The following is a 15,557-nucleotide window of genomic DNA, read 5'->3' on the forward strand; positions in this document are numbered from 1 at the left end:
GAAGGAAAACTATCTCATGAGACAATCCTTGAAGGGAAAGGCCTAATGGAAAATAAGAATTGTGCTGTATTTACAGAATGTTGGTTTGTTCATTATACGCTTCGCACATTTAACCAGCCTATAAAACCACAAAGTAAAATATTATTTTTGCCATGATTAGCTGCCAGTTTAATGGAGTCCACAGTGAGAACAAATAGAGTGGTTACGTTAGACCCATGTGGGCTATTTGGGGGCTCAAGTATTGTTACACTTTTTACTCGGTTAAGCCACTGCAGAAGTTATAAGTACATTAGGAATTTGTGGGCTGCCTTCAATAAAGATATCCTTAATGAAAACCACGGCGGGCGCTGGGTAGGTGGTGTGGCGGGGAATAAAGCGTTAGAGCAGCTGTTCTCTCTGATGTGTGTGGTGTGTTATAAAGATCGGAGAAGGTGGTGGAGGGATCAACGAGCCTGGATGTTAATGGACTGGAGCAAGTTTTGGGAGAGTTCAAAGTGCCTGCGCGCTGCAAAGGGACGGACCAGCGCCTTTTATCACCTGTTATGTTAGTCATGTGGTCGTGTCAGACGTCTTGGAAAATAATTTTTTACACTCAGCCTAGCCTACCACCTACAACTATTTAGAATAGGTTAAAAAAGTCAACCTGAGTATGAATCCCTGTTATGTTTTAATTGTTAATATTTCTGCTTAGGTAACGTTGAACTGTTGAACCGACTGCTTTTGGATGCAGGCATCACCTCTGATCTAATAAAAGTTTGGAGAAAGACTGAGATGCCGTGAGTAGCCTTTCTTGTACACTGCAGGTTATATATGTAACTAAATGTCCTGTATACTGTCTTTATTCATAGTTTAAATACTTACTGTATCTGTTGTATGTTAGGAATGGTGTGACTGCCAGATTTGTGGCCACTGATGGAGGCATCACTAGAGTCTATCCAAAAAAGTAAGTTTTCTATTAATATGATAAAAAGATGTACATTTTTAGATTGTAAATTCTACCATTGCATGTTATGTTTACATTCTTAGTTTAATTGTAATTTGTTTGACAGTGCTGGCCTTAACTGGAAAGAGGACGCAGAGACCTATGAGTCAAGTTTCTACAAGAGAAGTTTGGACAATGACCTGTATATTTTTACTCCAACACCTTTCATTGACAGAGAGAATTGTATGGCATGCGTTACTGCACTTTCTTACAACTACTTACTTTACTTTTTGTATACTAATACAGTATTTCTACATTTTCCATATAGCAAGTGATGACTCTATTCTTGTGAGCAGAGCAGTGGATCTTACTCTTAAAAACATCACAGTCAAACCGGCTGGTAAGACCATTCAAATAAACCAGTGACTTTCCGTTACTAATCACATTTGTTTTGTCATATTGTCATCATCATTTGCTACCCTGAGGCGTTAACCTTATTAAACTTACACCTGACACACACCAGGGACTTGGCCTTTACAGCCAGAGAAGCCTTTGTCTTTTTCTCGCTCTCCTTCTGACATATGCACACAAACAAATGCATACTAACCACACATCACATTGTCTACTAGCCTGTGATGTCGCGCCAAGTTAGCATTCGCAGAGTTCAAAGAGTAAAGTTGACTCAGGGGTTGGCTATGATCTTGGATGTCTGCTCTCTCTGTTTGATCGCAGTGGTAGGAGTGAAGTTGGACATCAATACCTGGATGTCCAATTTCATTAACACTACACAGAAACTGGACGTGAGTACATTTCCTTTAGTGTCTTAATCTAGTTATCTGTTACTTATCTAATTACTTTAATGTTGCATTTTTAGTGCAATGATGAGATTTGTGGCTGCCAAAGAAATGATGAGGTACAATTTAAACTGTTATTGTTTCCACTCCAAACTGTTTGGACACCAATAATGCAATGGTATTGTGTTGCAGTATGTAGACTGTGTCATTCTCGATGATGGCGGATTCCTGGTGATGTCTAACAGGGACATATATATTGATCAGGCAAGTATTATTTTCACTGTTCACAATTCCCTGTAGTTACATACTATGCCAACTACTCTGAATATCTCTTTGTCAGTGATCTGTGGCTCATTAAGGAAACATTATGAAATTTAACCTTGGTAGTCTAAGGGGAGCCAGAAAACTTAATCCTCAAGGAATTTGGGAAATTCAAATTTTTATTTCCATATAGCTGGACAATATCTTGTAATCAGTATTAAATGCAAATCAAACTGTCACACATGTCTTAGGCAGTGATTTGCTGGAGCTATTATGTTTCAGTGGTGGTATAATTGTATCAGGAACCCCCTGTTTGACATACAGTAAGTGTGCACCATTTCCCTGTTGCCCCATGTTAAACGCTGAGTTGGGCCCCTGCTGGTGTCTGAGTAAATGTTTTTTCATGCTGCGGCTCCTTCCTAATCAGAGCTGGGTGTGCGCTGGATAAATCAGTCCCTCTGAAGTTTGGCAGCGGCACTAAAACCCAGGGACCTAAGGCCGTGTTTGGAGAAGGCAGTGTGCCCTCAATCATATTTCCTACAGGAGCAAAGTTTCTGCTTTGCTACAAGCTTCTCGCTTACTCTTTATATTTATGTCTTCTCTCTGCAGCTCATTCTTTTCTTTCTCTGAAGTCCTCAGGGAGTCTGCAGCCAGGCCTGTGACTGTTAATTCATTATTTGTGTTATTGCACAGGGAATGGAGTGGAGTCTCTCTTTACCTTATAGATTGGAAGATTTATGTATCCTTTGGCCGTCAGACTGAAGAGGATGGGTTGTTAGCAGTGACCTTACTAAATGGAAGGAAAGGGGTGCATTACACTTCCTCTGCTCACAAGTGCAGACACATATCTGCAGCTCACACACCTGATGAGTGCTGCTGTTTACCTCATATCTCACACCCTCCCACTGGACAGACGAATACTTCAACACGTCTTGTCACACCATAATCACCAGATAAACATTCCCCTCCCCAGTTATTATTTAAGGCTGCCCATTAGGCTATGCTGTCAGTCAGCCTGGTTCTGTGAAATTTATTGGGTGTGTTTAAGACCTTTTAATCACAATCAAATCAAACTATCTATGTCTTTAGACATGCAACAAGTTGAATGCAAAAAGTATTCTTCAGCTATATTATGAATCATTTCCCTTTGATTTCTGAGATCTTTGTGTGTTCATGCTTGTGTTAAAATCTAATAAAGGTGTTTTTCATTCTACATAGGTTTTTATGGAATGATGTTTGTGTTTTAGATTGGAAAATTCTTTGGTGTTATTGATCCCATCCTGATGGTGAGCCTTGTGAACTCATCATTGTTCACCTTTAAGAAGACCTTCGACTACCAGTCTCTGTGTGACCCGGTGAAGGAGAGCAAAGCGGCTGCAGGTCTGCGCTCTGTCTATGTGGTGAGTTATATAAGCCAGAGACAACTTGTCACACCACCATATTGAGACATTAAGATAATGATTCATATAAATACTAGATCAGAAACACTGAACTGACCCACGTAGCCATAGAGAGTCAATTGCTACATCACTCAAATACAGAACTAAGGTTCCCCTCTAGAGAACTATAAATCTAGACTGAGCAGATAAGAAGCTCAGGGGATGGTGAAAGCAACAGAGAGGAGATCTGTAACAGTAACAGGATTAGGTGGTCCTGCACACTGAGCCAACACACAAAAACTGATTTTGTAACATGTGCTGTTTTTCATCACTTCCAAAACACACAACTTTGAAATTATGAAAAATTGGCTGCAGACATCCAGTGGTAATGATACTGAAGACATACAGAAAGCATTGTACATGTGCTGAGTGTTAGGGCCATAAGATGATGGCTGCAATAGAAAGAAAAACAGTTGTAGTTCACAGGTCCCTATTTCCCAGCACTAATTGACAGCTGTAACCACGTAATTTACCGACTTGTAGTACATGTGTGCAACACGCTCTAGTCACCAAAGTGAGATGAAAGATGAAGATGTGAGTGATCAAAGACCTACTGAACACTGAGCGATGCCTTTAACACGGTTAGTTTGAACTCCTGGATGACTCAACACAGCACAGACTACAGTGAAAGGACGCTGCACTGATTCACCAAAACAAGGCCCTCGCATGCTAGCCATAATCAAAGCAACATGTTCAGACCTGTTGTAACTGTGTTTTTCTCTACATTTATATTTACATATCAGGTTTAATAATTTCATCATCCATACTGACAAAACACATAAGTGCAGTTTGCAGTTGATAATAATATTACTCTTTTCAGCCTACCATTGCAGATATCCTGAGTGTTGGTTGGTGGGCAACTGCAGCAGCTTGGTGAGTTTAATACTTAACATGAAGTGCATCATGTTGACATATACACATGTTTTTGATATGTGCATATGACAGCACTGGTGGTCTCTATTTGTAGGTCTATGTTGCAGCAGTTATTAGTCAGCATCACATTGCCTTCCTACCTAGAAGCTGGTAAGTTTCTGTCATTATTATTATTATTATTATTATTATTATTATTATTATTATTATTATTATTATTATTATTATTATTATTATTATTATTGTCATTATATTATCATTATTATTATCATTATTATTATTATCATGTAAGAAACCACTCTACACCTGATAAATAACTCAATACCCTGACTGTAAATGTGTAATATATGCACAGGTGTCACCTGGACAGTTTAAAAACCCTTTAAGCCTTCCTGTCTCTTAAGTTTGATATTTGACCTGTCTGTACATCATTTACTTATTTGAAATGAATACTGATTAATGCGTTTTGTTTCCCAGCTGAAATGGATGATAAGCTATCAGATGCCATGCTCAAAGAAGTGTGTATCACAGAGCAAACTCAGTACTTGTTTGAGTCATCCAACCTGTCATTCAGAGGCACTGTGGACTGTGAAAACTGCTCCAGGTAAGAGGTCACATAAATCTCTGCAAACAAGGAGCATTAGGAGACAAACAGAGCTGTGAGAAGTGAGACCTCTCAAACGTCGTCCCCAGAGGTGCCACTCAGAAAGAGTTATAAAAGTTCACATGCCATAAAGGTGAAGTCAATTCACTTGTATGGACCACCGTCCTGGCATGGTGCACATGTGGCTCACGTACTTTTTAAGGTCCCCTCGTGCCGACTAATAGAGTGCCTGCCTGCGTGCTGCGTGGCATTCCTGCACATTAGCTGCGCATATGTTTCTCTTTAATGACTGCCATAAAAAAAGCAGAGAAAATCATTTGTGCACCGGTGACATGTGGCTTTCACTAAAGGTGCGGCCGAAAAGTGGGGTGGCACAGCAGGTCAGTGTCCCCTCCACAATACAGACCTTTACCAAACATTACACAGCGTATACATTGTGTTTTTGTGTTTGTAGAGGAAACATGTCAGAGTTTAAATGCCTGAGGGAGGGACTTTCGGACCGTTGTTTTTTGGACCTTTGCATGCCTCTCAATGAAGTGTCTTTTATCTGCATCTTTTCTAAGTTGAATCCGTTGTAACTTGTCTCTTGTGATTATGCTCCTCCTCAGACTGTACCATGCTGAAAAACTGCCCAGGACAAACCTGGTCTTCATCATCGCTGATGCAAAACACACCTGTAGATCTTGCGATATCAAGCCACTGATACAGGAAGAGCAACAGTGTATCCTTTTCACTCAATACAAGCTCAAGCAGAGAAGGCATTTGGTCATTTGCTCTTTGATGACCATGTCTGCTTTCTATGCATGGCAAGAATAGGAGATGGTCCGTAAAATAAAATTTCTGATCTTCGTTGGCTGAGTGTTGCACAGGCTGCTCTGTGTCTGTGCAGCAGATGGAAGTGTGGGAGAAGTCTGTTCAAGTTTACAAACAGTTGTGATACACTTCAGCCTAAGGTCAATTATGACGTAATCTGCGTCAAAAGCACATTAATCTGGTATTGGGTAATATTTGTAACATTTTTTCACTGTTTCTATCATTGTTGTCCATTTGAATAGTCATATAAATCCTCACCATGTAACATTTTAGCCGAAAAATTTGTTCATTTTGGGTGTTTTTTTGGGGGGTGTTTATTGCTCTGAAAAACAGAGAAAAACATGCATCCTTACTGTGAGCGGCCTTGCATTTCTACAAACCTGACTTACTTGGCCTGGAGGAGGGCCTCCTCCTACTTGTCTCCATGGAAATGTTATTCTTTTGGCTATAATATTCCACAGTAAGGCATAAAATATATCTATTCCCATGGAGAATGTTCTGGAGTATGGTTTTGAGCTTCTATTTCCATGGACTCATACAGGTGACATGCCCCCTCCACAAAGTTACACAGTGTTGCTTTAAGGTACATATATTGTACGTATGATAGGAGTTTAAATCAATTTGCTGGCTGATTCCTGACCATTTATACAGCTGATGGACCGAATCCTTGTGAAATTGCCAAGACTCCTCGCTACAGGAAAGGCCCTGAATTGTGCTTTGATAAAAATGAGAGTGTAAGTACAGCACTGCCTCTGGTTAAGAGCTATTTGAAGTGAACCGCTCTGTTATTGTAGAGGTTTACACATCCTATTGCCAGGCTGCTGAAAAGTGAGAGTGTTTATTCTTTACTAGCCCAATGAGAATAAAATGAAGTTGGCAGAAAATCTGATGTTAAAATCAAAGAACATTTTCCAATTAAAATAGGTGCCTCGAGGCTACTGTGACTTTTTTAGGTTTTGATTGCTACACATATTTATCACTATGGCTTTGTGACTATGGTGACAACATTTAAAAAATTCTCTGAAGATAAAACCCTGACCAAATGGAATATATAAATATGATTCACTATTGTTTTTTGGAAAATTATTCCTTCCTGATTTGAAAAACATTCAAAAGATCTGTTTGCCATAACTTGAAACTTGTGAATAAATAACTTAATTGTAACTCATCCATGTAATAAATCAAGAGACAAGTTCAAATAGTGAGTTAAGATAGTTTTCCCCCCCTTCCCACAGTATATAAGTAGTGAAATCTGATTATCAGCATTTTTACAACACTGGTTTTGAGCATGTAATATTTGGCGAAGAGTTTCCCACACAGGGAGAAACACCCATCAAAAACAGTATTATTGAAAACCTTATATAAACAAACATGTTCTGGAACTCTGTGTGTGAAATTCTTTTGCTGTACCACTGTTTGTTTTCCTATTCTAATCCGTCTCCAGTGTCTCGTCTGAATTAACACTTTCCCTTGTAGTGAATGCGTCTTGTGACTGTACTAAATCTGATGCTTGTGTTTTGCATATACTTCTTGCTAACTATGAGGACCTTTGCTGCATGATTCTCTTTCTCTTGTCTTTTCTCTATTTCCTGCTCTGTGATTGGCTGTTGATGTTTAGGATGAGGTCATTTGCAGACGGAGCGCAGGCTCCCCATTGGCTTCTTCTCTGCTCATGTTACTGCTGCCACTGTTCATGTGCTGTCTCGGGTCAGTTCCATAACACTAGCACTCTTTTTCATTATTAACATTTGATCGTTATCATTCACTCACTTTCAGTGCTTTTGGCTCTCTGATTTTTCCACACTTTATGTTAAATTCTCTCGAACTAACTTTTCCAGATTTCCTCCTTGTGAGTGTCTTTTCCTATTCATCTTGTATCTTATCTCTCTGTCCTGTCATTCGTCTGTGCTCTATCACCATCTGTCCTTCCCTCTCTTTGACTCACCATGCCTCATTTATTCACAGGCTAACTTTTTCTCCATGCACCTGACTTTGAACCTCTTGTATCTCTGCCCATCTATCATGACACGTCTCATGCAATAGACCAGAATGTCCGTCTGGTCTGACGTCTGATTCCCAGTGCAGCCAGACATTTGTTTAAACACAAGGCTCACTTCCCATTTGCATCCAGACCTTTGTACATCTCTCTAACTGTTCTCGACATTTTTGTTCCTTTCCAAAATTATGATGGCCAGTCATTTCGTTTCTACCTTCCCAGATGTTAAGCATTCAGAGTAGTTCTTTTGTAGAGACACAATGTTTTAATAAAATTTCAAACAGACAGTTGTTTAATCTCAGCATAGCTCAGATTCAGAAGTGTTTATTGTTTCGCTTGCACCAATCACTAACTACTTTTCTGTGCTCCAGGAGGAGGACGCTGACTGTGGAGGGGCATCCAGTCTAAGTCCCTCTCTGTGGCTCATGGTGGCCGTACAGCTGGCCTTGCTCTGGGCTCTCAGCTGTAGACCAGACAATGTCCTATCGTGACCTCATCGTGACCTTCCAACTACTGTACAACCAAGTGGACTCCCAGCAGGCAACGCTGCCACACAAGTGAAGACACAACAAACAACCACATCCTTTTAGATGGTTTCAGAGGGTCAGTGAGGGTATAAACATGGATGTATCCACCGGATGGTTTGAGAATTAGAACTGAACTGGAGCTAAAGCTCTACCCCTGAAGTCCCCCTGCCCTCTGAGATTAGAGGAATCCACAGATAATTTTGGTTGGCCACGTTGGACCCTGATGTATCGAGGAAAAAGAGAAGGGACTGCCTTTTGTTTAGTGTCAATAGGATGTTTTAATGATGGTGGTAAGATCAGCTATTTACTCAAGATACTGAGCAGTTTTACTAACCACTGCCAGAAACAATGCTGCTTTTTGCAAGCTTTATTTATTCTGTTTGCAGTGCAGTAGCTGGATATGATTTATTTATTTATTTATCTTATCTTTTTATTTTGGTTCAGTGATATCGAAAAGAATGCCAAATTGTGAGTAACACAACCTTCATTTGTGCGATGATGCTTCCGAGAACATTTTACTGTGTCTCTGACACTGCCCCCTTTCACTAACTGTTCTTCTTGCATATTCAGCAGGAAAAGAAGGCTCAAAACACAAAGCTTTCCTTCATCTTCGTTTGGCCAATCAGCCCTTCAACTGCCACAGGCCACTTTTACCTGGTTACACATGAAACACTACTAGTTTTTAATTGAAGTTAGAGTTTTGTTGCCATCCATAGGTGATTCCTGCTCAGTGGACTAAACTCTCTTGTGCCATGTAGACGGTGTGATCTGGATAAACTTCTTATCTTGTAGCTAATAAATGGAAAATAGTCTATTATTTACTTTGGGAATGAAGCAATGTTGTGATGCTTGACTGCCACATTTTCTACATATGATTTCTATTCAGCTTTGGATTGAAAAGTAAAATGTACATGTGCATTTACTACTGCTAAATGGTATTGTGTAACCACTAACACTGATTAATTGTGGATAATGTAAATTTTTTCTCTCTTTTTGACAAATGATGTCAAGTCAAGCAAAGGAACTAAAGAAATCATAGAATCAGTCACTTTATCTGTACTATTGAGGTGAACTAAAGGGGAAAACATATCAAAAAATCTGCCAAATCTGACATTTTGTTACCTTGATACTGCATTTTTTAATCCTTTTTTTTGTATTTATGTAATCTAGCTTTTAAATTTGTCTAGAAAACTTTTATTCAGTCTTATTTCAGTCTGTGCTTTTCGTTTTAGCCTGTGAGAATTCATTTGATTTTATTTTTGTCCTTGATAAAATTGACAATCAGTAGTTTGATACATACAAATTTACGCGTGTGGTTGCTTAGTCCCATAAATTATTACTTTATTAGAAGAAAAAAATCAGCTGTTGCAGATGATGCCAGTGTAATCACTATAGACATTTTATGCAGCTTTAACAACTACATTCAACTAAACTTTAACTCCATTATGTGGCATTAGCCTGAGATAAATGTTGAAATTTATGATTTAATCCAGCATTTTTAAGCCTTTAAAGTCAGGTTATGTAGCATATCTTCCAACCCAACTCTTTCAGGTTGTCACGCTGTCTGTGTGCACTTTTCCAACTATATTCTAACAAATGTGGTGAAACTAACAATGCTGTTTGTGCTATTTAGTAATTATTAGACATAATATCAAGTGCCATATAGGACTCTCATGGAGAAACCTATTATCCTAATATTTATGCAATGCTACCAAGGCAAGATGTAAGTTTCCCTGTGCTGCATGATTGTGGCTGAGACTGATAAACTCACATATTTGGTATATGCTCCATCTGTAGAGTGTGATGTAGGAAGCATAATCTCCCGAGTGTCCGGCATCTGTTTATGATATGATACATATGGTACATATGGTATGGTCAGCTCTTACTGCCTTTCTCTTGGGGAGACAGCATTTGGCTTATCCCTGTTCTGAGTGCAACAACAGGTAGACCGGATTGGGCATTGTCATGTGGTATGCACTACTCTCATGTCAGAATTAGAATACCTTTTATTTGTCACTTTCTTCACATGTACTAGACATACAAAGGAATCAAAATGGGACCTATCAACCCATCCATACATTACACAAACACACAATACAATATGACATGGGGAGTGGGAGGGAGTGCTAGACATGGACCGGACCAGACGTGTTCTCGTGTCAATTATTGGACAAAACACCTTTAAGACCATACTAGTGATTTCACATGTAGAAGCCTACTGCCAAACTGCAGCACATTTTTACAAGGGTTAATTGAATCTTGCCATTGATTAGGGAATTGAAGTGGAGACTTAAAACAACCATATAACGAAAGTAATTACCTATTTTGTCTCCAACAGCTCATACATTGTTTTGCCAAATAATTATATATTATGTGTCCGATAATGTGCAGAGTAATGTAAACTCAAAACATACACCATGCAATCAGTGCAATGAGATACTATTCCCTTGAAAAGTGTCTGATGGCATTGATGGCATTATAACCATCAATAACAAAGCACACACTGTACATTGTAATGGTAACCTCCAAACTGGGAGAATGTTAATATGTCGAATCCTGGTATGGTCCACTATTTAAGAGTGCATGGGTATTTATGGTATCAATGGGCAAAAAAGCTACGCTGTTTATATTGATACTCAGATACTTAGTGGCTATGCTAAGAAAACATTGATGAGCATGTACTGTTCTGCTGGTAAGTGCTCCAATCGGATGCTGTCGCCTCAGGAATAACCTCCTTCTCAGTGTGATTTGATGTGTTTTTGATTCTGTTGGTGCTCTGTTTTGACTGTGTGGATTGGCCTTTTATTTACGGAATCTTGGAGATTGCTTAATGTGTGTTTACTTTGTGTCTGTTACCTTAGATTGGCAGGCATGTCAGTCACTTTCTCTGCCTTGATATTTGAAGGCAGATTCTGTATGAAGGCTTAGACAAATTACTCCCCGTGGGCCTCTTTGTCGGTCTCCCTGATTGTGCTTTAATAGTCTTGTAAAAAAAAAAAATTTGTACGAAATGATGTTGTTCTTACAAAAAGAAAAAAAGTACAATGTTTATAATCCTGGGAGGGAAATGTGTTGTGAGACAAAGATATATTCAAAATAAAGTTTATGATTATTATCCATTGTATTCTCTTTTGATTGTCACAAAACATTTTCTTTGCTGGTTAACTAGCTAAATTTAATGAACATGGAAGAAGAACCCAAAATTACTATATTACCTCCTCAATACTTAACTGGCAGCAAATATTACAACACAACAAAATTTACTTCAACATACAGCAGAATTTTTAGAATTTTAATGGCATTATTTTTAACGTTTATATCACTACTAAAACAGTGTATTACTCAAGAAAAATAATTTAGTTTCTCCACTGATTTAACACTGCTTGTTCATCATCTAACTATCCAAAAGTGTGTAAAAAGAGAAGGAAGCACTTCTAATATGCTCTCCCGTGTCTACCCGACATCACTTCTGAATTTTGGCCAAAATCAACAATGTCCTGCAATAGAGCTGAGGCAGACGAGGTTCTCAACATCGGATTTGGCCAAAGCACTTATCCATTAACAATGACCCAGAATCTCCCTTGGCTCATAAACTGACTGTAATTTCTCCTCTCCCTGTTGTATGTTGATCAAATGGTAAGTGACTTTCTCGTTAGTGCTGCCTGCTTTACAAAAACCTTAAACCAGCTGTGCTCAAGTCCAGATTCCCTCAACCCCAAAGTCAATCGACTGGCTCATTTTACCCTTTGCTTACTTTATTATGGACATTAAAATTGTGGCCCGTGGTTCGGCACAGGTCCCTACGAGTGGCATAGAAAGAGCTAAATCCCTCAGGTGCTCAGGGACACTATATAGCACCAATTAGCCTTTTTAGTATTTATTTAAAATGTTAAATATGGCTTTTATTGTAAGTAGCACATCTGGAGAACGACTATACAGAGACCAATAATCTAACATTGTGTATTTTTCTGAGCCAGGGACAGAAAATGTTTACACTGACTTATGAAATAGCACTTTAGGTAAGTAAGATTTTATCGTTGAAGGTTAATTCTCCATCATATTTTAGCCCTGTTTAAAAATTGCTCTATTTTTGTATCAACAGCTGTGATTTTTGTTAATCAATTTGTCAGTTTATCAGGTTTTTGACTACATTTTAAATAATTGCCTGGATCCAGGAATTTTTGCCACTGAGTAAGCTTAATATATTTCAGGGTATTATATACATATGGAGATTAAAGGTTCTATATTACAAACAAAGCAAAACTGACTCATGTGAGCTTTAAGTATATAATGTCGGTACCTCCTCAAAAACATACCTGGAGTTGTGTTTTGTTTCAGTCACACATAATCCTGCCTTACCAGGCTGTCTATATCTCCAAAGCTCAAAATTCTCTGTTCCACTTTGTGATGTCAGGAAGTAGCAGTATTCAAGTTAACAGCTGCCATTTACCTTTTATTTAGCAGAGACTGGCAATTCCAGGGCTGAAATTATGAAAAAAAATAATTCTAGTGAAGGTGTATCTAGTTTAAAAACACAATGGAACACTTCTTGTATTATCACATGACATCACAAGGTGGAACGGAGTGTTTCTATTGGAGAGAAGAACTTAAATACTTAATCTTAAATATGTAGGGTTTGTGTGTTAAGCGTTTGAGTCTCTTGGTTTTTAGGTATTGTTGCAACTATTCTCAGGAAGACATCCCACTTTATTTGAGATTGTGTAATCTGTTTTTTATTTGACTTTGGCCATATTTATTGTGCTAAAATCAATGTTTCCAGTAACAAACCCCATGTCCTTGGACCACACTTCACTGTCTGTTTTGGATGAGTTAAAATGGCAAGCATTCATTGAGGATATCCTGTCTGCGGACTACATGACTGAGTACCAGAGCAGTAGTAAATAAGTAGGTTTACACTCAAGTTGGCATCTGTTTTGTTTTGATTGTTATCCCAAACTGTGTGTCCCACTGTCACTGATTGAGTTTTGGCTTCAAGACACAGTAGGTTTTGTGTAAATAAGAAGAGTTTGTTGTGAAACTTCAACTAATAACAGTCATTACTCTGTTAGATTTGTTTTCCAACATTTGGCTTTTCAAGTATTGGGGTGACACACTATAGGACATACACAGACTGCAGTGTACAAATAATCAACTATTATTAAAGTCAAACTAATACTGTTGTTGACTAGATGAAGTTTAACTCACTGTCAAGTTGTTTGAGTCTAGGGGAGTTTTGAGGCAAATTGTAATTAAATCGAGAAAGCTCTTCCCTAAATATGTAAACATTTCAAAACAGCCCTTCATTCGTTTTCTACATATGGTTCAAGATACATTGCTTGGTTGTCAGATCAAAAGGTCTGTTCCCCCAAATTGCCTATTTGTTAGACAATAATAGAACTTTTGCAACTGATTCTTTTATACAAATGCTCCACACACATCCCTCCTGTCTCCCACAAACTAAACTCATTTGTACCCACATGTACGCAGTAAATAATCCTGTCTTCATACAATACGTTTACGGAGAAGAAATGTCAGCTTTGCGGTCTGTGGTTGTACTAAAACACAAAACACAGCACAAAAAGCAGAGAGTGGGACCACCAGCGCATTGTTCAGACACTGTCTCAATCCTCATATACAGCATGTCCTCTTGATTTTGGTCCAGAAGAGACGTTTGTAACTGCCCCTATCTCAAATGAGGTCAGTGGCGCTTCATTTAAACATTTTCAAACAGTTCATAAAAACATTGTTTGGCTCCAGCTCAAGGCCCAGTCACAAGTGCTGTAATAAAGATCTCGTGACGCTTATTAGACACAAAGGGTTTCATTTCAGGCACCCTCAGATTGATATGTTTAGCATATCATTTCTCCCCCTCACTATTTCCACTTTTACTGTTCTAGCTCAAAAAACGTCTGCAGCCTGAGGGCCAGCAGTCCCCTGCATGCAACCTCTACATTCTTACGGCTTTTTTAACATATTAGATTACAGTGATAGAGATTACAGTTTGGGAATGGCATTCTCTCAACCTGGAATAAACTAAATGGCTCCAGGTAGGATTAAAGAAATGTACAAGTGAAAGGAAAACATATTGATTTCTGGGATTTTCATAGTATCATTTTGACTGCTATAAATGTAAGGGTTTTGTTGGGGAATAATACAATAATATCTAATAAAATTGTACTGGTTATAATGCAGAGTCAATTAGAACACTGTATCAGTATAGCGTTTAGATGTACAGTAGTCTCATGTAGTCTTCTTTAGTATGTCTTTCAATATGATGGTTATTTAACTTCTTCATGTAAAAGCATCTCAAGTGCTTACATAGGCAATGCCATGTGTGATAATGCTATGTGTTGAATGTTCAAGTTTCTCTGGCCATTGTGATTTGTAAATAAACTAGACTATCTTCTGCCTTTTTATCTATACTGTATGGACTACTTGTAAAACTTCTACAACAGGTTTAGAGGGAAAGAAGTTGTGATAGGTAAATATTTATAAATATTTTAGATGTGCACGACAGAGGATATTATACTTGATGTATGGAGGCTCAAACAAATAACATTTCATGAAAATAAAACATTGTGAATTCCAAATATTGTCAAGCCATTTCTCTCCAAAACATCTTGATTTTATTTTGTTTACCTGCTCTGTTATTTAGATCCGCCTTTGTGATTCATTCATTTGTCTTTATGCGTTTGTTTGTTGTAATTGCTGCAGTATGGTAGCACAGACTTATCATGGACCTTTCATGTTGTTCTCCGACCACAACATCAAATTTATTTTATGAGACCACAAAAACAATAGACACATGTGCGACGTTATCAGGATTAGAGGCTTTTGATGTCTCACAGTGTAACTCTTAATTTGCTATATGTTTATGTACTTTAAGCTATAATAAAATCCCACTTTTGTGAGGTCAATTTTGTTCATTTAATTTGAACAGATGGCCAGGCCATATTATGCACAGTTCTTCAGCAAAATATTTGTCTAAAATGTTACATGAATTTTGAGTGTCCAAAAACATGCATTACACAGAATAAGCAGTAGTCAAATGGAAGTTAGAGTAGTGGTAAATGTTTAGTTTTTTTAAGTCCCGATATTATAATTTATTCCCATATATTGTCTCAATAGCCACATGCAGTATGAATGCAAGAGGATGGACTGCTATGTTGTTTTACATAGTTTTTATGTTGCTGCTGCAGAACTCTGAATTTCCTTTGGGATTAATGAAGTATCTAGCTATCTATATAGTGCGAATTCATTGAGAATTAATTGAGAATCACACTGGCATTGCACAGTATTACCCGGTGAGCCACAGTGGCGCCTCTAGAATA

The 15,557-nt window shown here is 38.2% G+C and overlaps 1 protein-coding gene across 1 annotated transcript in view; it reads left to right on the plus strand.

Annotated features, from left to right (window-relative positions):
- Window positions 1-11,301, plus strand: part of LOC110161913 (voltage-dependent calcium channel subunit alpha-2/delta-1) — a 52,839-nt gene extending 41,538 nt beyond the window's left edge. The window contains exons 25-38 of the mRNA XM_055153880.1: window positions 692-776; window positions 881-943; window positions 1,050-1,165; window positions 1,251-1,322; window positions 1,655-1,722; window positions 1,797-1,835; window positions 1,909-1,980; window positions 3,225-3,377; window positions 4,237-4,289; window positions 4,384-4,439; window positions 4,764-4,890; window positions 5,499-5,611; window positions 6,355-6,437; window positions 8,071-11,301. Coding sequence (XP_055009855.1) covers window positions 692-776; window positions 881-943; window positions 1,050-1,165; window positions 1,251-1,322; window positions 1,655-1,722; window positions 1,797-1,835; window positions 1,909-1,980; window positions 3,225-3,377; window positions 4,237-4,289; window positions 4,384-4,439; window positions 4,764-4,890; window positions 5,499-5,611; window positions 6,355-6,437; window positions 8,071-8,190 — 1,220 coding nt within the window. The 3' untranslated portion in view covers window positions 8,191-11,301. The remainder of the gene's footprint in view (window positions 1-691; window positions 777-880; window positions 944-1,049; window positions 1,166-1,250; window positions 1,323-1,654; window positions 1,723-1,796; window positions 1,836-1,908; window positions 1,981-3,224; window positions 3,378-4,236; window positions 4,290-4,383; window positions 4,440-4,763; window positions 4,891-5,498; window positions 5,612-6,354; window positions 6,438-8,070) is intronic.
- Window positions 11,302-15,557: the final 4,256 nt, after the last annotated feature.

This window comes from Boleophthalmus pectinirostris, unplaced genomic scaffold (assembly GCF_026225935.1).
Source record: "Boleophthalmus pectinirostris isolate CB_2022bp ecotype Guang Dong unplaced genomic scaffold, ASM2622593v1 HiC_scaffold_18, whole genome shotgun sequence".
NCBI classification, from domain to species: Eukaryota; Metazoa; Chordata; class Actinopteri; order Gobiiformes; family Gobiidae; genus Boleophthalmus; species Boleophthalmus pectinirostris.